This window comes from Equus asinus, chromosome 25 (genome assembly GCF_041296235.1).
Source record: "Equus asinus isolate D_3611 breed Donkey chromosome 25, EquAss-T2T_v2, whole genome shotgun sequence".
In the NCBI taxonomy this organism is placed as follows: Eukaryota; Metazoa; Chordata; class Mammalia; order Perissodactyla; family Equidae; genus Equus; species Equus asinus.
This window is the reverse complement of record NC_091814.1, coordinates 14457802-14478789: the sequence shown is the minus strand read 5'-3', so window position 1 is coordinate 14478789 and position 20988 is coordinate 14457802. Positions and strand designations below refer to the sequence as shown.

The 20988-nt window shown below is 43.2% G+C and overlaps 1 protein-coding gene across 1 annotated transcript; it reads left to right on the top strand.

Annotated features, from left to right (window-relative positions):
• The first annotated feature begins 336 nt into the window (after window positions 1-336).
• On the top strand, window positions 337-8568 carry TCHH (trichohyalin). The gene is made up of 3 exons (XM_070496920.1): window positions 337-395; window positions 1729-1895; window positions 2654-8568. Exons 2-3 carry the CDS (start codon window positions 1758-1760, stop codon window positions 7481-7483), a joined length of 4968 nt encoding a protein of 1655 aa, XP_070353021.1. The 5' UTR covers window positions 337-395; window positions 1729-1757; the 3' UTR covers window positions 7484-8568.
• The last annotated feature ends 12420 nt before the right edge of the window (window positions 8569-20988 follow it).

Sequence of the window (20988 nt, the reverse complement as noted above, 5' to 3'; positions counted from 1 at the left end):
GTAATGAAGTCATAATTAATTAAAATTCTGAACATTAATTTCATTGTTTTATTGTTTTATTTAATTTTAAAATTAAAGAAAATTAGAGATTCTGCCAAATATTCCATCCTTTCATGTTAGGTGGGGCCAATATCCTAACTGTCAGGAGGCAAAGTCTGTGAACCTCGTGCCAAATAGCTACGTGAGCAAATAGTGAAATCAACAAGCATTTGTGGAGACAGAGGTGGAGCTGGGCTTGTTAGGAATGAATCAGGCCATCCCACAGAGTGGGTGTCTCCTTCCCAATTGCTCCTCAGGGCACAATTAAAATCCCTATAAAAGGCCCAGCTCCTGGGTGCCCAGTACACTTGCCAGCAGTGTCAGCGAGCACTCAACTCCTTCCTCTGGTGAAGTGGGTAAGTCCCATTCAGTGGGATCATGTTCTTCTGTACCATTCTTCGTTTTCCAGCTGTTGTAGATGTTGGTGGGTGGGGGGTCATGATAAACAGGACGGTCTATGTGCCAGAAAGCATCAGTATCTTACAAGGATGTCTAAATCCCACTAACTCCATGCCATCTTCTTGTAGTTGGAGCCATCACTTCAATGGAGACATGGCTCTTCTTTCAAGGCTCTGAACTCAATAAGTTTGTTTGCATGTCAGGAGATGGAGGATGGTCATGGATGACTCTGATGGGGTTGGTTCATCTTCCGAAAAACTGCCATCTCAAAAGTCTGCCAACCCTCAGTTCTCTTTTTATATTGGTTCTACCCATTATAGGCCATCTTCGTGTAGTTATGACATCTGAGGTATTGGAGTTGAAAAGTAATTAAAGAAGCCAGCTAGGTGAACCACTATACTCATGCAGTGAAACTTCCCATGTATTCTTTTAACACTGATCTTCTGCTGGCTAACTCCTGTTTTTTATAATGCCAAGATTCAAATGGTTTATTGGGTTTAACAAAAGCTAACCATAAGATTAATATTATTCAAAGTTTTCCAGCTTCAGTTTGACCCATTGACTGTGGTAGCCAGTCAGGAAGTACTTCTCAGAACCTTTCAATAACTGAATATCTGTAACTTATCTGAGTTGAGGTAGATAACATGTACTCTCTGTTTTCTGCACTGGTATATGTGAATACTACAATGCCACCTTTGACTAGGAAGAAGTAGTGCTTAATTTTAGAACTGGTGACTTATGAATTATACTCCTAGATCTCTTATGGACTATAATGTTAGGAAATAATCCACATTCCCTTTTTTTTGTTCTAGTTACCACCAAATGTTTTGCTGCCGCAATTAGGCATACATGGCTTCTATCCACTTTAAGATACTCTCGAATCTTCCTTCACCTTTTGGCTTTCACATATCCTCTCTGTTCAACTTTAGAGGAAGTTCCTTATGAGTAGCAACATATCAAATTTAAATTTTTACATTCTTCACTGTCTGATCTGAAATATGCTAGGAAGCAGGAAGAGAGAGAAGGAGAGGCTTTAGATAATCCAGATTGGGTGGGCAATCAAAAGCTGACCATAAGATAGTCTAAAGATAATTCCCTGACTTGAAATTTCTCAGGATCTCTCTTCCCCTCTCTAAGTACAATATTCAAAGATAAAATGCTTTGAAAGCCCAAGTTGAAAATAACTAATTTTGTAAAGTCAATTTAGGGATCTGCCTGAAACAGTGTGGATGAAGCCTCCCAAAGATAATAAACAGAGTTTTGATTCTGGATCCTATTTTATTTTTCTAGGTTTAGTTGGACTTAAAGGAAGGAAAAAAATGTCTGCACTTCTGAGAAGCATCTTCGATATCACTGAAATTTTCAATCAATATGCCACACATGATTGTGATGGGGCAGCACTAAGCAAGAAAGACCTGAAGAACCTTCTTGAAAGAGAATTTGGAGATGTACTTCGGGTAAGAAATAACAAGAAAAAGAATTCTCTATTGATTTAAAGTTATGAAATTCTTCTCAGGAGAGACCAAAGCAAGGAATGGTGACTCTATATTCATTTTAGGCCATGGCAGCTCTACATTACATCACCCATTCATGTCTCAGTTTTTGAAAGTACTGAATTAGCATTGTAGTCTGAGTACTAAAGAAGATTCCAGTAAATATTACATGTACTTGATGGCAACGTCAATGTGAATGAACCGTTCATGAGAAGTTATCATTAAGGATATCAGATCAAACTGGATTTGAAAGGAACTTAAATTTACTTCCAAATTTCAATAATTAAAATCAGCCTCCTCTTTGGTAAAATGGTGTTACCATACATATTTTGTTCTGTTTTCAAGTATGGGATAAAAATCAAATCAGAGGTTCTGGCTATTTCAGACAGAAACGGCTGCTACAAATCTTCACAAATTTCTATTGTATTTCTCTCTTGAGGATGAATTCATTCTCATTCACCAGCTAAAAAGAACTTGTGTTCTTTCGATCAGCATTAAATTACAAGATACAAAAATTTCCAACGAATGTATGCTTTAAAATGAAGTGGTCACATTTTACACGGGGTCAACAACACTCGACACACACTGGGCGTTTTTCTAATTGCTCTTAATGTCTTTTGAGAGTCAACATATCATAAAATAGACATTTTGTATGTGAGTGAAAGTTTACTATCTGTAAGTAGTACACTGTAAAAAAAAAAAATTTTTTTTCTTTTTCATAGAGACCACATGACCCTGAGACGGTAGATCTGATCCTGGAACTTCTGGATCGCGACTGTAACGGGCTTGTCGATTTCAACGAATTCCTCCTGTTCATTTTCAAGGTGGCTCAAGCTTGTTATTACGCTCTCGGCCAGGCGTCGGGGCTAGATGAGAAGGGAACCAAGTGTGAGGGGAAGGGGTACCCGTTACAAGATCGCAGGCAAGAAGACCAAAGGAGATTCGAGCCCCGGGAGAGAAAACTGGAAGAAGAACGCAGGCAGAAGAGGCAGGAACAGGAGAGGGAGCTCGCTGAGGAAAAAGAGCGGAGGGAGAAGCAAGAGAGACGTGAGCAGCGACTGCAAAGGCGAGAACAGGAAGAGCGTCTTGAGGAGGAAGAGCAGCTGAAGAGGCGCAAGGGTCGGGAGCCTGAAGAGTTTCCTGATCAAGAGCAAAGGCGAGAGAGGCAGGACCAGCGGGAGCGACAGCGCCTCGAGGAGGAGCAGCGCGAACGCCGGGAAGAACAGCAGCTGCAAAGGCGGGAGCAGCAGGAGCTGAAGAGGGAGCACCGCGAGGAGGAGCAACAGGAAAGGCGGGAGCGGCGAGAGCAGCGCGAGAGGGTGCTGCAGGAGGAGGAGGAGGAGCTGCTGAAACGCGAGAGGCAGGAGCAGAAGAAGCGCCGGGAAGAGGAGCAGCTACGAAAGCGAGAGCTGAAGAGAGAGGAGCCGCGCTTGGAGCAGGAGAGGCGCGAGCAGGAGGAGAGGCGCGAGCAGCAGCTGAGGCGCGAGCAGGAGCTGGCTGAGGAGGAGGTGGAGCAGGAAGAGGCCCGTGAGCAGGGCAAGAGCCGCACCCCGAGGTGGCAGTGGCAACTAGAAAGCGAGGCCGACGCCCGTCAAAGCAAAGTCTACTCCAGGCCCCGCAGGCAGGAGGAGCAGAGGCGCCGCCAGGAGCTGTCGGCCAGGCCCCTGTGGCGGGAGCAGCGGGAGGAGCAGCTAAGGGCAGAGGAGCGCCGGCAGCGGGAACAACTGCTCCGTGAGGAGGAGGAGGAGCAGGAGCAGCGCCGCCAGAGACGCGAGAGGGAACAGGAACAGCAGTTCCGCGAGGAACGGAGCCTCCATGAGGAGCAGGAGAGGAAGCGACGCCATGAGGAGCAGCGCCGCGACCAAAAATGGAAGTGGCAACTAGAGGAGGAAAGCCAGAGACGCCGGCACACGTTGTACGCCAAGCCAGTTCAACGGGAGCAGCTGAGGGAGGAAGAGCAGCTGCAGCGCGAGGAGGAGCTGCTGCAGAGGGAGAAGAGGCGCCAGGAGCGGGAGAGACAATATCGGGAGGAAGAGCAGCTGCAGCGCGAGAAGGAGCAGCTGCAGAGGGAGAAGAGGCGCCAGGAGCGGGAGAGACAATATCTGGAAGAGGAGGAGCAGCTGCAGCGCGAGGAGGAGCAGCTGCAGAAGGAGAAGAGGCGCCAGGAGCGGGAGAGACAATATCTGGAAGAGGAGGAGCAGCTGCAGCGCGAGGAGGAGCAGCTGCAGAGGGAGAACAGGCGCCAGGAGCGGGAGAGACAATATCTGGAAGAGGAGGAGCAGCTGCAGCGCGAGGAGGAGCAGCTGCAGAGGGAGAAGAGGCGCCAGGAGCGGGAGAGACAATATCTGGAAGAGGAGGAGCAGCTGCAGCGCGAGGAGGAGCAGCTGCAGAGGGAGAAGAGGCGCCAACAGCGCGACAGGCAGTATCTGGAGGAGGAACAGGAGCTGCAGCGCCTGGACAGGAAGCGGCAATTCCGTGATGAGGATCAGCGCCGAGATCTGAAATGGCAGTGGCAACCAGAAAAAGAAAATGAAGTTCGTAATAACAGAGTTTACTCCAAACGCAGAGAGAATGAAGAAAAGATCCGGCAACTGGAAGATGCCCAGGTGCGGGAGAGACGATTCCTGCAGGATGAACAGGAAGAGGAGAGAGCAAGAGAGCAAGAGAGGAGGAGCTGGCAGCAGCGCGACAGACAATTCCCAGCCAAAGAACTCCTGGAGAGAGAAGAGCAAAAGGAAGCCAGAAGGCGCGACAGGAAGTTCCGAGAGGAAGAGCAGCTGCTGAGAGAGGAAAGAGAAGAGAAGAGACGCCGTCAGGAGGAAGACAGAAAGTTCCGCGAGGAGGAACAGCAGCGGCGCCGCAGGGAACGCGAGCAACAGCTTCGCCAGGAGCGCGACAGAAAGTTCCGTGAGGAAGAGCAGCAGCTCCTGCAGGAAAGGGAAGAAGAGCAGCTGCGCCGCCAGGAGCGCGACAGAAAGTTCCGCGAAGAGAAGGAGCTCCTAAAGGAAAGGGAAGAACAACAGCTGCGCCAGAAGCGCGACAGAAAGTTTCGTGGGGAAGAGCAGCTCCTGCAGGAAAGGGAAGAAGAGCAGCTACGTCGCCAGGAGCGCGACAGAAAGTTCCGTGAGGAGAAAGAGCTCCTAAAGGAAAGGGAAGAACAACAGCTGCGTCAGGAGCGCGACAGAAAGTTCCGTGAGGAAGAGCAGCAGCTCCTGCAGGAAAGGGAAGAAGAGCAGCTGCGCCGCCAGGAGCGCGACAGAAAGTTCCGCGAAGAGAAGGAGCTCCTAAAGGAAAGGGAAGAACAACAGCTGCGCCAGGAGCGCGACAGAAAGTTCCGTGAGGAGCAGCAGCAGCTGCTGCGCCAGGAGCGCGCCAGGAAGTTCCGTGAGGAAGAGCAGCTCCTGCAGGAAAGGGAAGAAGACCAGCTGCGCCGCCAGGAGCGCGACAGAAAGTTCCGCGAAGAGAAGGAGCTCCAGAAGGAAAGGAAAGAACAACAGCTGCGTCAGGAGCGCGACAGAAAGTTTCGTGAGGAAGAGCAGCTCCTGCAGGAAAGGGAAGAAGAGCAGCTGCGCCGCCAGGAGCGCGACAGAAAGTTCTGCGAGGAGGAGCAGCTGCTGCAGGAAAGGGAAGAACAACAGCTGCGCCAGGAGCGCGACAGAAAGTTCCGTGAGGAGAAAGAGCTCCTGCAGGAAAGGGAAGAAGAGCAGCTGCGCCGCCAGGAGCGCGACAGAAAGTTCTGCGAGGAGGAGCAGCTCCTGCAGGAAAGGGAAGAACAACAGCTGCGCCAGAAGCGCGACAGAAAGTTTCGTGGGGAAGAGCAGCTCCTGCAGGAAAGGGAAGAAGAGCAGCTACGTCGCCAGGAGCGCGACAGAAAGTTCCGTGAGGAGAAAGAGCTCCTAAAGGAAAGGGAAGAACAACAGCTGCGTCAGGAGCGCAACAGAAAGTTCCGTGAGGAGCAGCAGCAGCTCCTAAAGGAAAGGGAAGAAGAGCAGCAGCTGCGCCAGGAGCGCGACAGAAAGTTCCGTGAGGAAGAGCAGCAGCTCCTAAAGGAAAGGGAAGAAGAGCAGCAGCTGCGCCAGGAGCGCGACAGAAAGTTCCGCGAAGAGAAGGAGCTCCTAAAGGAAAGGGAAGAACAACAGCTGCGCCAGGAGCGCGACAGAAAGTTCCGTGAGGAGCAGCAGCAGCTGCTGCGCCAGGAGCGCGCCAAGAAGTTCCGCGAGGAGGAGCAGCTCCTGCAGGAAAGGGAAGAAGAGCAGCTACGTCGCCAGGAGCGCGACAGAAAGTTCCGTGAGGAGAAAGAGCTCCTGCAGGAAAAGGAAGAGCAGCTGCGCCGCCAGGAGCGCGACAGAAAGTTCCGTGAGGAGAAAGAGCTCCTGCAGGAAAAGGAAGAGCAGCTGCGCCGCCAAGAGCGCGACAGAAAGTTCCGTGAGGAGGAACAGCAGCTGCGCCAGGAGCGCGCCAGGAAGTTCCGTGAGGAAGAGCAGCTCCTGCAGGAAAGGGAAGAAGAGCAGCTGCGCCGCCAGGAGATCGAACAACAGCTTCGCCAGGAGCGCGACAGAAAGTTCCGTGAGGAGAAAGAGCTCCTGCAGGAAAGGGAAGAAGAGCAGCTGCGCCGCCAGGAAATCGAACAACAGCTTCGCCAGGAGCGCGACAGAAAGTTCCGTGAGGAGAAGGAGCTCCTGCAGGAAAAGGAAGAGCAGCTGCGCCGCCAAGAGCGCGACAGAAAGTTCCGTGAGGAGAAAGAGCTCCTGCAGGAAAAGGAAGAAGAGCAGCTGCGCCGCCAGGAAATCGAACAACAGCTTCGCCAGGAGCGCGACAGAAAGTTCCGTGAGGAGAAGGAGCTCCTGCAGGAAAAGGAAGAGCAGCTGCGCCGCCAAGAGCGCGACAGAAAGTTCCGTGAGGAGGAACAGCAGCTGTGTCGCCAGGCGCGCGAACAACAGCTTCGCCAGGCGCGCGACAGAAAGTTCCGCGAGGAGGAACAGCAGCTGCGCCGCCAGGAACTAGATGGAGCCTTCTCCCAGGAGGAACAACTGAGGCGCGCAGAGCAAGAGGAAGAAGAGAGACGCCGGTGGCAGAAGGACAGGAAGTTCCTCGAGGAAGAGCAGAGCCTCCCACAGGAGCGAGAGGAAGAAAAGCGACGGCGCCAGGAGCAGGACAGGAAGTTCCGCGAGGAAGAGCAGCTGCGGCGCGAGGAGCAGGAAGAGCTGAGACGCCGGCAGGAGCGGGAGCAGCAGTTCCGGGCGGAGCCGCAGTTTGCCGGCGAGGAGAAGTGGCGTCGTCAGGAACAAGAACTGCGGCAAGAAGAGCAGAGGCGCCGGCAGGAGCGGGAGAGGAAATTCCGGCAAGAAGAACAGCTCCGCCGCCAGCAGGAGGAGGAGCAGAGGCGCCGCCAAGAGCGCGAAGCGCAGCAGAGCCGCGGCCAGGTCTGGGAGGCAGACAAGGCTCGTCGGCAGGTTCTGGAGCCCGGCAAGCGTCAGTTTGCCAGCGTCCCGGTGCGCTCCAGCCCCCTCTACGAGTACATCCAGGAGCAGAGATCGCAGTACCGCCCTTAGATGCCGCCGATACCCCGACACCTGCCAAAGCTGCTAGCAAAGGAAAGTGAGAAACGCTGAGTACCGAATGCCTCAGATGTTTCTGGTTGTGGGAAAGCTCTCCGTTAGAATGTCTTTTTTTCCAAAATCTTCAACTACACTGATGTCATCATGTACTTTCTATTCCTGTCTTTTATTCTTCCTCAAGTAGTTCTTTACTGCAGGATGTCTTTGCTCTTTGGTGCAGATGTGGTGTGCATTTTGAAAAACATATAAATCACTTAATTTGTTTAAGTAGTTTTGTTTGGGGAGCATGTTGATTTTTTGCTTTCAAAAGCGACAAGAATAATATGACAATTTGAGATTCAAACGAATTGGGCATTTTTTTTTCAATGGTTGATCCATCTTGTGGGAGTTGAGATTTTTTAATGTTCAAGTTGGTATTTCTTCTTGGGCCTAAATGACCTTAATATTTACCTCTAAATAGCCTCTCATCTTTTGTGGCATAATTATTACAGATTCTGGAGAGGACCGAATTTTTACAACAACACTTGAGCAGTCCCAGGGGAGTGACTTCTACAGAAAAACTCCCTGTGAAATCAGCCCATAACTGGAAGAAATATCTGTCAAGAATAAAGTTTAGCTTGAAGACTTAGAAGCTGAATCAAGATTTTTTTTACACTTATTTCCGTAAACACAAAATCTCATGAAGCAAAAGCAAGATGTTTCTCAAACAACTCCAGAGCTCAAATTTTAAAACTGTGTCTGCTGTAGTCTGTAGTGCTCAGTTCTCTCCCCCTAATCTTTGATGAGTTTGAGAATATTGCCTTTGTTAATTTGAGCTGAGAGGGAACCTGCTCAGGATCCTGTAAACATCTATCTTGCTCTAGGGCCAATAAGAGATCACAGAGAGCATTCTGGGGGAGGGAAGGGAAAAATCTGTGAACAGCGGGGCAAGTTCCTAGAGGCCCTTTGACAAGACCCATCAGCCCACAATCCTTTGAGGCCTATTGATACTACCTTGGAGACATTCTTGTTAAAATAATTTGACTGTATAAAAAATTAATAATAAATGTTTGGCAAACAAATATTTTTGTCTGTTTTAACTGTGCATCAAATCATAACTCAGGATCTAATGGTCTGGGAACTGATGAAAGTTCTCAGTCATTTTAAGATATTTGGTTACTCTTATCTATGTCTAAATATGAAAAAGGGGAAAAAAAATCACTCTATTTTCCCCAACCATTTCTCCCTGTTAGGGTGAGCTCTGTATTATTTCCATCCCCAAACTAGGATTCTCTTTCCACGTGTTTTTGTTCTTGACCCCACAGCTTTCTGTGCCCTTTCTTGCAGTGACTCACTGGTCATAACAAATAATGGCACTCCCAGTGTTTGTTAACATTTTCTTCTGAGAATACAGCAGTTTCTTGGTCTCCGATGGCTGATGAGCCAATAGTAGAAAATGGCCTGAAAGTTCAGCTCAGCATTACAGGAATTGTAGATGACCTATTAATTTAAGCAACACAATCTATGAAGTGACTTAGTCAGAAGGTGCTTAACAGTAATCAGGACAAAAGCATCAAAATATCATCTAATGATCCAAATACCCCTGTGCTACCTGCTGGAGTCTTTATTTAGTCTTCACACCTTGGTAATTAGGAATAAATCCAAAAAGGCCGGAATCCAGAATAGCATCATTTCTAATTGTGAGGGTCATGGATGAGAAGATGTCCTAAATTATAGACACTCAACATTTTTGTCAATGGTGAAGACAAGAAAGCTAAGCTGAGTATCACTCTGATACAGTAAGGTGGCATTTTCTACAGGGAGCACCAGCATCTCTCTCTTTTTAACTTAAATAGCAGATACCCACCAAAGACAGAACCTAGAATCCCCTGCCCTTTGGAACTTCATATTTTTCAAATGATTTCTAACTACAAAACTATTTTTCTCCTAAAGTAAGTGTATGCTTGATGTTCCAAGAAACCCTAGAAGAGCCTTACTGCCTTTCCCCAGGATCCTCTCAATGGGCACTCATTTCAGAGCCTCCTTATAAATGCCAGCCCCAGGATACTCCTGAAATATACACTCATCAGTCAAGCTACAGCTCAACAATAATAATTATAGTAAAAACAATCAAAGCCCTTCAGACTTCTTGTAGCACTTTACAAGATGAGGAAAGAGCCAACTTCCAAAGAAGAAAGCATTGTTTCATCACAGTTGTAATAACATGTAGTTAAAAAAAAAATGTGTCAACCAGCCCATGCCCTATGGCTCTTCTTTTAGCATGCTGGCAGGAGAACATGCTGGCAGTCCAATCCTCCTGCTCCACCTGGATAACATACATGCATGGGCAGAACCTTGACATTGTTGTGCAATTGGCTGCTTAACTATAAACTGGGAGCTCTATTTACATCACTGTGGCTGCTGCTGGAGAAAGAGGTTGAGAGTTTAATATACTCTGTGTTGGAAAACCTGGTCGCCATGTGTTAGGGGCTGAATTGTGTTCCCTCTAAAGGTTTATATGTTGAAGTCCTAACCTTCAGTACTTTAGAGAATATAACCGTATTTGGAGATATAATATTTAATTAGGTAATTAAATTAAAATGAATTCATTAGGTGGGCCCTAATCCAATATGAGAAGTGGAAATTTGCACACATACATGGACCAACGGAAGATAATGTGAAAATAAAGAAAGAATATGGCCATCTATAAATCAAGGATAGAGGCCTGGAACAGATCCTTCTTCATGATGCTCAGAAGAAACCAACTCTACCAACACCCTGGTTTTAGACTTCTAGCTTCCAGAGCTGTGAGAAAATAAATTTCTGTTGGTTAAGCCACTCAGTTTGTGGCACTTTGTTATGATAGCTCAAGCAAACTAATACACGATGTAAGGTGAGGTCATGTTGCTAGAGAAACCTATCTTTATCCTGATTATCTTTACCCTTTAACATTGTACAAGCAGATCCTGTCTGCTCAAAGACACTCTTTTTTGTTATATCTGCCATAGTTTCTTTGGTGTGGTGGAAAGAATGCTACAAGGAATCAGAAGCCTGAGCTTCATTCATTCAGCAAATATTTATTGAGATCCTGCTATATGCAAGGCATTCTAGGTAATATGCATACAGTGGTAAAGTAGCCATTCTGGCCTCTTCCTTCACTTTACTATCTGTGTGTCCTCATGCAAGACACTTCAGGTTTCTGGGCCTCCATTGTTTCATATTTCAAATTATGAGACTGGAGTAGATATCACAAAGGTTATTCCCAGGACTGAAAAAAAATTACTTTAAATCTAACGTTCAGCTTATTCAACTGAAACTTTCAAAGCAACTCAAATAATCCCTCACCCCAGCTTCTACCTTTAATAGAAAACAGGGAAGAGAAATAACTGATAAAGGTGATCATCAGAGCCTAGTTCCAGCTTCAAAGATCTTTCCTTTCTAGCCAATCAGATCTGAACTTCCCCCTATTTGTCTCCCAAATTCCTCTCCAGAGCACCTTCCTATCATCCCAGGTTTATTCATTGAGGGAGAAGACCCAAACCTACCCCACTTTCATTGCCTTTATGAACTGCACATATGCATTTAATTACTCGCATTCTTTTTGGAGGAGAAAATGAAGTCCTGGAACTTGGTTTCACTCAAACTAGAAGTCAGTGTCCATTAGTTAAGTATGAACCCATCTCTGCTTCATCTTCTGCACTAATTACACATTGCTAAGATTTTCATTCAGTCATAGTAATTATGAGTTTGTTCAGTAAGTGTACCGGGACTGTGATCTGCTGAAGATTATAATCTATGTAATATGTAATAATCCCATGATCCCCTTGTTAGTAAAGAGCTTATTGCAATCACATACAATAATCTGAAACTAACCCAAAAGGTAGACTTCTGAATAGGTTGTAATTTTCTGAACCCTCGGGACATCCATGGCAAGCACTCAAATTACAAAAACTTTTTAATATTTGTCATTATCCTCCTTGTGTAATGCATGGCATTTTCTGCAAGATAAAGTCTAAGGTCTTCAATTTGGAATGTAAGGCCCTCCACGTTCTAGAGACAATCTGCCTTTTAATCTCTGGCCCCCATGACACTGCTGAAGCCAACTATGTTCAAACCAGACTAGTCTATTTGTTGTCATTAGGACATCTTACGATTGTCCTTACTTCAAAGACTTATTGGCCTAATTTTATCTATTTGGAATGACTCTCTTCTTCCTGTCTACCTGGACAATTTCTGCTCAGTTTAAAAGAGCCAGGTTGAGTCCCACCTCTTCCCTAAAATTTTTCCTAATCACCCTGACAAAATGATCTCTCTCTTCACTAAGGTTCTAAGATATCTATTATCTTTACTATTCTTAATTGATTACAATATTCTGCCTTAATTAGCTTTATACTTGCTTTATCTGCCCAACAAGATTGTGAATACCTTGAAAACAGAGACTATAGGGCCAGCTGGTGGTATAGTGATTAAGTTCTTGTGCTCAGCGGCCCAGTGTTCGCCAACATACACAGCCCTCATCAAGCCATGCTGAGGTGGAGTCCCACATAGAAGAACTGGAAGGACTTACAACTAGGATGTACAACTATGTACTGGGGCTTTGGGGAGGAAAAAAAAGAGGAAGATTGGCAATACATGTTAGCTCAGGGCCAATCTTCCTCACCAAAAAGCATACCTTAAAAAAAAAGAGACTATAACTTGGAATTCTTGATTTTATATATTCTTTCCATGATAAACAATAAGTGAGAGAGCTCTATGAAATTCTGATAAAATATGTAGACTGTTGCACTAGAAAAATCTACATACTCAAAAATTTTGCCTAGGATTTCAAAAGTTCCTAGACCCTCTGAAGTCTTCTTAGTTTTATGCTAAAAAACCTGGCTCAAGGAGTTGTGAGAATTAGATGCATAATGTAAGCATTCAATAAATATTTGTCAAGTGAATTAATTACTATAACCCTTATAGCTCTTTTTGTCCAAGGGCTCTACTGCCATCCCTCCCTTCTGAATATTGAAGCCCTAAGTCCTTTCTTATATACTGAAAATTCCTCAACAGTGGGCGTTTCTGAATGTTCATGATTCTTCTCGCTCAGTTTGTTCTGGTTCTGCCTGGGAACTGGAACAAGCTCTGATATTAGTATCTGTCGGTGCCCTTTAGTCGGATGAGAATGCAGGGGTAGTTCAAGGGAAAGGTGGATTCTGGTCTCATGCATTGTTGGGGGGTGACTGTAGTGAGAAGCAACAGCAAGATTTCCATTCCAGGCAGTGGCTGCTTTTCTCATAAGCATTTGAATTCAAATATAACTTATCACCATGAGGGTCATTTTCTTTTTGAAAGCCTCCTTGTCTTGTATATATGAGTCAATTTTATTTCTCTTATTAGCATTACTTTGACTCTATTTCTTATGAAAGAATAATCCTGGCCTTATTATGCTAAGAGTGCGTGTGCCTCCCTTTTTCCCTGGAGCACCTTGCAAAATGTCCTCATATGTGGATCATGACCCAGTTAATCTCCAGGTTTCATCTCTGACCATGGGTGAGGAGAGGATGGGTAGAAGTGAGAGGGGAAGATGAGTTTCATACCATCCTGCCATAAGTGCTATGGTCAGAGAAGAACACAGTTTATGAGAACAGCAACATCCAACTCCACCTAGCAGTGTCAAGAAAAGCTTTCCCAAGGGAACTGACATTTAAGCTGAAATCTGAGAATAGGTAGGAAGTTAGGTTGGTGAAGAGGAAAAGAAAGAGCTTTCCAGGCAGAGTGAAATTCATATTTAAAGACTGGAGGCAGGGGCCGGCTCCGTGGCCGAGTGGTTAAGTTCGCGCACTCCGGTGCGGCAGCCCAGGGTTCAGATCCTGGGCATGGACATGGCACCACTCGTCAGGCCACGTTGAGGCGGCATCCCACATCCCACAGCTAGAAGGACCTGCAACTAAGATATACAACTGTGTACAGGGCGGGTTTGGGGAGATAAAGCAGGAAAAAAAAAAAGATTGGCAACAGTTGTTAGCCCAGGTGTCAATCCTTAAAAAAAATAAATAAATAAAGACTGGAGGCAAGAGAGGACACCATGAGCTCAAGACAGTCAAAATCAAATCCGACTAGAGCTTAGAATACCAGGAGATAAATGGCAAGAGACGAGGCTTGAGAAGTTATGAGGGCCTGGTAAGCCATAGTAGGTTTATCTTGAGGGCAACAAAGAATCATTGTCATTTTAAGCAGTGGAGTGATTAACCAGATTGACAATTTATAAGGATCACTCTGGCTGCAATGTAGAGAACGGATTGGAGAAGGTCAAGATGGCAGCAGAGAGAACATTAGGAGGATATTGCAGGAATCCCTGTGAGAGACAATGATAGCCTGAGCTAGGATAATGGAAGTGGGGATAGGGAAAAGCAGATATATTTGACAGATATTTTAGAATTAGAATCAATAAGAGTTGGTGATATATTGAAGAGATAATAGAGAGGAGGAGATGAAATATGATATCAGGTTTATAGGTGGAGAAACTGGATGATAGTGGTGCCATTATTTATATGGACTCACAAGGGAGCCTCAGGTTTGTAGTAAGGGCAGATGACAAGTTCAGTTTTACTTACATTGAGTTGGAGGTGCCTTGGAGGCTTCCGGGAAGTGATGTTTGTTGGAATTGGTTACATGGGTATAGAGCTCAGGTGAGAGATTGGATTTAATATATAACTGGGGAATATCAGCCTATCAGTAGTAATCAAAGCCGTAAGAGTAGAGAAGATTATTTAAGACATGGAGAAAGAAGAGAATGAAGAACTGGGCTAGGACAGAACTCTGAGGAACAGCAACATTTAAGAGAAAGGCAAAAGATAAAAACTAAAAAGGAGCAGTCAAAGAGGTAGGAGGAAAACTAGGAGTATGTGGTGTCACAAAAACTAGGAAAGAAGATGCTGCGAGAAAGAGGAGGCAGTTATCATCAAATATTTCAGAGAAGCCAAGCTAGACAGGTGCTGAAAAGTGTGTGATGATTCCATAACACAGTGGTCAGTGATGATCTCCTATATTTCAGTGGAACGGGGTTGAGGAATGCAAGGAAAGGAAGCAGAAAAATAAGAAGACAAATCTTTCAAGAATACTAACCATGAAGGGCAGGGGAACGGTTGGGTAGGGTTGTGAGCACGAGATAGGATTTTATAACATGGGAGGGACTTGAGTGTGCATAAATGCTGATGGGAAGGAACCCATGAAGAGAGGCTGCAGTACAGAAAAGAGAGGGAATTATCAACAAAGCAAGTTTCCTGAGAAGGCAGGAAAAAATTAGGATCCAGAGAGAGGCATTAAGCTTAGATGGATAACTTTTCTGATGTAACAGAAAGAAAACATGAATGTAAATAGATGCCAATAAGTTTGTAGTTTGGTAAAATAAAGTTTAGGGATTCTGGTCTGATGACTTTCATTTTCTGTATGAATTAAAGAGGCAAGATTATCTTCTAAGGGTGAAAAAGGAGGGGAGGGAGTCAAATACTGAAGAGAGTTAAGATGGTTTAAAATAACTGTTGTAGAGCACAGAAGAGAAAACTAATCATGGAATCTGTATGATCACCAAAAAGGGCTGAGTTTCCAGGTGAAGTTAGAGACCATGAATTTATTATGGCACCAACGTGTTCAGCTGGGAGATTTTTCTCAGCCATTCTCCGTAGCACAGGTGCAGAAGACAGACACAACTAAGGCTGAGATTTTTCCAGGAAGATGTGACCGAGAGACAGAAAGGGAACTGAGGATACCCACAAGAGATAGAGTGATGGACTGTGAAATCTGCATTAGTCAGGGTTCTCCAGTTAAACAGAACCAACAGGAGATATAGATATATCTGTATATATGGAGAAAGAGAGAGAGGACTGTTTTAAGGAATCGGTTCACATGATAATGGAGGTTGGCAAGTCCAAAATCTGCAGTATGGACCAGCAGGCTGGAGACTCAAGGAAGAGTTGCAGTTCAAGTCTGAAGGCCATCTGCTGGCAGACTTTCTTCTTGCTCGCTCAGGGGAGGTCAGTCTTTGTTCTGTTAAGGCCTTCAACTGATCGAATGAAGCCCAACCACATTATAGACAACAATCTGCTTTACTCAAAATCCACACATTTACATGTTAATCTTATCCAAAAACACTCTCATAGGAATGTCCAGAATAACGTTTGACACATATCAGGGCACTGTCGCCCAGCCAAGCTGACACATAAAATTGTCACAGAATCTAAACCATCACAGAATCTAAGCAGGAGAGGAAAGCAAGAGGGTATAGGCAGGGATGAAGAGACACAGGTCTGTGGACTGGGGGTTCAAATGAGATAGAAAACCCAATAACTTGTGAATCGGCAAATGGGAGAGCTGTAAGGAGAGGAGGCAATGGACAAGGACTGCGAAAACTGAATTTATTATTCCAGATATGGGGTGGTTCCAAGTGACAATAAGTTCCAAAGTAACATATAATAAAATAATAGTTCTTTATATAATAGACCAATTTTTTTCCTACCATTGTTCCTAGAAGTTTAAAATGCTGATTCATCCACCAAATATATTTGTGACCAGTGTAGGGTAGAAGGGATTTATGAGCTGTTAGAGCTTGGAAATTACTCTGGCCATTAGCAAGGAGGCAGCATGACATAGCATACAGAACTCAGGTTTTGGAGTCATGAAAACTTAGGTTTTTGTTATGAAGAGTAGAAATAATGTGTGCAAAATATCAGGTAAGCACTCAGTAAATGATATTATTATTGTCAAGTCCGTACCTTTCAGTTTTCATCAGGGCACTAAATCTATTGAAATAAAAGATCCAAAGTTAGAGAGCTAGAGATAGGGCTGGAATCAGCCCAGTTCTTTAAATTTTGGTCCAGGACTCTTTCATTTTAGTACACTTCTCTCAATTTTTTTTCACTTAACAAATATTTATTGAGACCTACTCTGTTCCAGGCACTGTGCTGGGCTGGTGATACAAGTGATCAAAGCAGACACAGTCCCAGCCTTCTCAGAGTTGTTAAGTCAGCATAATGCAGTATAAGCCAAAGGTTTTTGCTAAGTGTTTTTACATATGTTATTTCATTTAATCAGTGCTACAATTCCAGAATTCTGGACAATATTGCCCCCTCCTTTCCCATTTCCAAATAAGGAAATCAGACTAAGAATGGTTTCAAAACTTGTCTAAGGCCAGATAACTACAGAAGTGCAGACCTAGACCCATGTGGCCTTTCTCATTCATTTATTCAACAGCTATTTCTTGGCCATCTAATTGCACTGAAAGAAAATCCTGTAACGCAAGTGTAAATACACTGCACATGATCATTATACAAAGGCCTCAGTGTGCTATTATGTGCTTGCACAACACATAAAAACATTTTTCTATTTAAATACAAAATGATGTGCTACCTATAACATCAACCATTTCATTTACAAAACTGTCCTTGTTAGGAAAGGCTCTGAGGCATCATTTGGAGGGGCCTAGGACTCCTTAAAAGTTTGACCATGGTGTACACAAAGATTTACTACAAGATATTCATCACACCATAGCTTATAATAATGAAAAACTGCAAACAATTAAAATACCCAAAAGAGGATGGTTAAATATACTATAGTATATTCATATAATGGAATGCTATACCCATAGCAAAAAAATTTGTAGAAAAATGTTTAATGACTGGAAAGCTACTCATCAAATAAAACAAAGCAAATTACAAAATGGTGTGAACTGAATGATTTTAGCTTGGTAAAGACAATTTGAGAGAAAATGAGAAAAACTGTATACAATGTAAATACTCATGATATAGGGATGATAATAAGTGGTAAAGGTGGGTTTTGAACAGGTGGAACAGGTTATCTAATTGTAACTCAAGCGGTTATTTTTTTTCCACTATACTTCTTCTAGAAAAGCTAATTGCCATAAAGTATATATATTTCACAGTCTTTCCCTTTTGGTAATCAAAATGTAACTGGGAACATAAGGTTTATACACATAAAAAGTTTACTAAGTAAGGACTGTTAATAAATGTTAAGTTTTTCTCTATATATTCTATAAGTAAAATGTATAACATTAAAAATTAATTTATTAAAGTAATTTCAGAACATAAATGAGAACATATTAAAAGGTACAGAAAAACTTATGACAAAAATTTTAGAATAACCAAGTGTCCTGCCTCACATCTTTTTAACCCCAGTCCCATTCCTCAGAGAAAAACTCTCTTTAAATTTTTTTTCTGGTAGTAAAATTTATCAATTTTAAATATCTCCACTATGATAGGTGACAACTTAAATCACTTACTCCACCTCTCTTCTCCTCTCCCTTTGTTAATGTTTAATATTTTCATTATTCTAATTTTCTGTCACCTTTCTAACTCTAAATAATATACTTATTTTTCTTTTTCCATCAACTTTTGATGGTATCGCTCTTACATTTCTAACCACAACCTAATATACCATAGTTTTTACATGTACAGACTCTAACATTTGGAAACCAATAAATGTCTACATTGTTATGTTAAGTACATGGGCATAGAAGCAAGATTGCCTGAGAGCAAAAACTGGGTTTACCACTTACCAGCTTTGTAGCCTTAGGCAAGATACTTGACCTTTGTTTTCCTCCTCTTGGTGTTCTGAAATTTCCAAAGAGACATCTAGGTGGACATTTTGTGGACCTTTTAAAATGTGAAGTCTCCAGGGAATCTATTAATTCCTTGATAAATTATTCTCCTTTTTTTTCCCTGTTTTATCTTTCTGAGGTTCCTATTAGTTAGAGACGGGACCTCCTAAATTAATTCTGTATGTTTCTTATCTTTTCTCCCACCTTTTACATTTCTTTCTCTTTTTGCTTTATATTTTAAAACTGTAATGTCCAAGAAGGTAGTCACTAGACAAATGTGGCTATTTGATTTAAATTTAAATTAATAAATATGAAATAAAATTAAAAATTTAGTTTCTCAGTCACACTAGCCACATTTCAAGCCACATATAGCTAGTGGCTATCAGATGGGACAGTTCAAATATCTAAAGTTGTGTTGGATGATGCTATTCTAGAAGATTTTGTCAACTTCGGTGTTTTTTAAATGCTACTGCTTTTTTTAATTTCAACAGTTATTTTTAATCTAAAATACTTTTTTATTCTCTGATTTTTGTTCTCTGGTTGCTCTTTTAGAGCATCCTGGTCTTGTCTCATTTAATCTCTTTGGAATATGTTAATTAGAGTTTTTAACTTCTTTCTGCATCCTGAATTATAACTATTTCCTCTGGGGTCAGTATGTCTGTTTATCTTGTTCTTTCTCTTTTGTGCTGCTGACTTATTCATATGCCTAAATATTCTTAGTTGCCCCTTTATAGCAATAAAAAGATCTGAGTTTCTTCTGATTTGCTTAAATAGGTCTATTTCACACCAGCTCTCTTTCGAAATGAGAACTTGTGTCAGGGTGGAGGAGAAGCCTGTCAATTTGCAAAGAAATGGCTGTCAGGCTGCAGATCCTCCCTCCCCAGTGTATCCCCAATGCCATATGGAGAGGGTTTTCCTGGAGCATTAATATCTATATTAGATGCCTTATCTTTCCGTCTATTAGTCAACAAATATGACAGAGCACCTACCATAGTCCAGATACTCTTACAGCTTCTGAGGATAAAGTAGAAAATAAGATACAGATTACTGCCCTCAAGGAGATTACATTTACCTTTTCCAGGAAGTTTGTTCAGTTCTTTAGGAAAGAGCCATTTGGGGTTTTGCCAAGGTTAGACAACATGTGCCCAGATGTCTATGCTCCGTGCTCTAAAGTAGAGGAGGGAGATGGGAATGACCACTGAGACATAAGTTCCTTACACAAACTTTCAATTGCTTTCTCTGTTTAAAGCCCCACTTCTCACTCCCACCTCCATCATACCTGCTAATTCTGAGTCTAGAGGTTCTCCAGGTTCTGATGGCCAGATCTGCCTTCACCTCCACCACTGCCTCATAACACATTCCAGGCTGTGCCTCTCTCCGCTTGTTTCTATCATGAACATTCTACCAACTACTTTTTCTCTTCCATAAATTTATTGAAACTCAACTGTGATTCTCTTCCAGTTCTGTTCATAGTTCTAGTTTTTTAATTTTTATATATCTATATTTTTATTTTAGAGGATTCCAGGAGGAAGATTAATAATATTTGCTCAGTCCAGCATCATCTTAAATAAACTCCTACTACTTCTATGATAAGCAAAAAAGATAATAAAATTATAAACATAAGCTGAAGGCTTCTTTTTTACATGCCAAATTTTCCAGTATTATAGAGAATCATTAAAAATTACTTTATTAGCCATCTTTTCCAAAGTAGCCACCATATGTGTTTTATTTGAAGCCTTCATCCAAAACTTCAGTTGTGGCCTTTGAAGAATAAAAGGCCCTTAAACATAGTTCTGTATTAATCAACTTCTTTTCACTGCACACTCTCTCCCTCTCTCCCTCTCTTGCTCGTTCTCTCTTCCTTTCTTCACTATCCCTATACAAAATTAGAGTGGAGAGGTGGAGAGGACATCACAGAGGGACTGTTAGAGGGATCTTTTCGGAGAAAGAAGAAACGGCAATCAGGGTTTTTTCTTTGGTGATGATAGAGTTGTTTGTGGCTTATTGTACAGCAGTCTAAGTAATTTTCTTAAAAGAAATTCATCCTTATCCTTCTCCTTCCATTCAGCATCTCCCTCCTCCTGCTGCCATCCCTTTGAGTCACTACCCACCCATAAGTATGGGTATTAATTAAATGGTCTTGAGTAAGCACTGAAAAAATAGAAATGCCTGTAAAAGGCCTAGGGAGCCAGCCCTTACATTGTTCAGAGACAAGGCAAAACCCACCCTTGGCTTTCTAAATAGAAACTATAAGCTAAAACCATGGACATTTTGAGTTGGAAGAGCCCTGTGCCCTCTACTGTAAGCCGCTCCAGGCTTACTGCTTCCTTTGGCAGGGCTCCTCCTATAACCTAGTCAATGGATTATCGTTCAGCCTCTATTTGAACAGCTCTAGTGACAGGGATCCCATTACTTTGGGAGCAGCCTATACCATTGTCAGTCAACTCTACTCCTTAAAACTTCTTAATAAGAACTAAAGCCTGCTTTTCAGAAAGTTTCAACCATTGATTCTAGTTCTATTCTCTGGCATTATACAGAATAAGGAACTCAAGATAATGGAGACACCATGGGCTCAGAGACATAGATTCTAGAAGCATTTCAATTCTGAATCCTGGCTTTACCATTTACTAAGTACGTGACCTAGGCAAGTTACTTAACAGCTAAGAGCCTTAACTTCCTTATCTGTTAAAAGAGGATAATAACTACCTGAAAGGCCTGTGAGGATTAAGTAAGACAGCCCATGTAAAGCTCCTGACATGTCACAAGTGTTTAATGAACATTAGTTCCTTTCTCTTCCCACCCCATTCCTCATCCCCATGAAAAGCCTTTAAATATTTGAAAACAGCTATTATGCCTTCCCTAAGTCTTTCTTTTCAATCCAGCCTTGAACGTGGTTTCCTTCAGTCATTTCTCATGAGACTGGCTC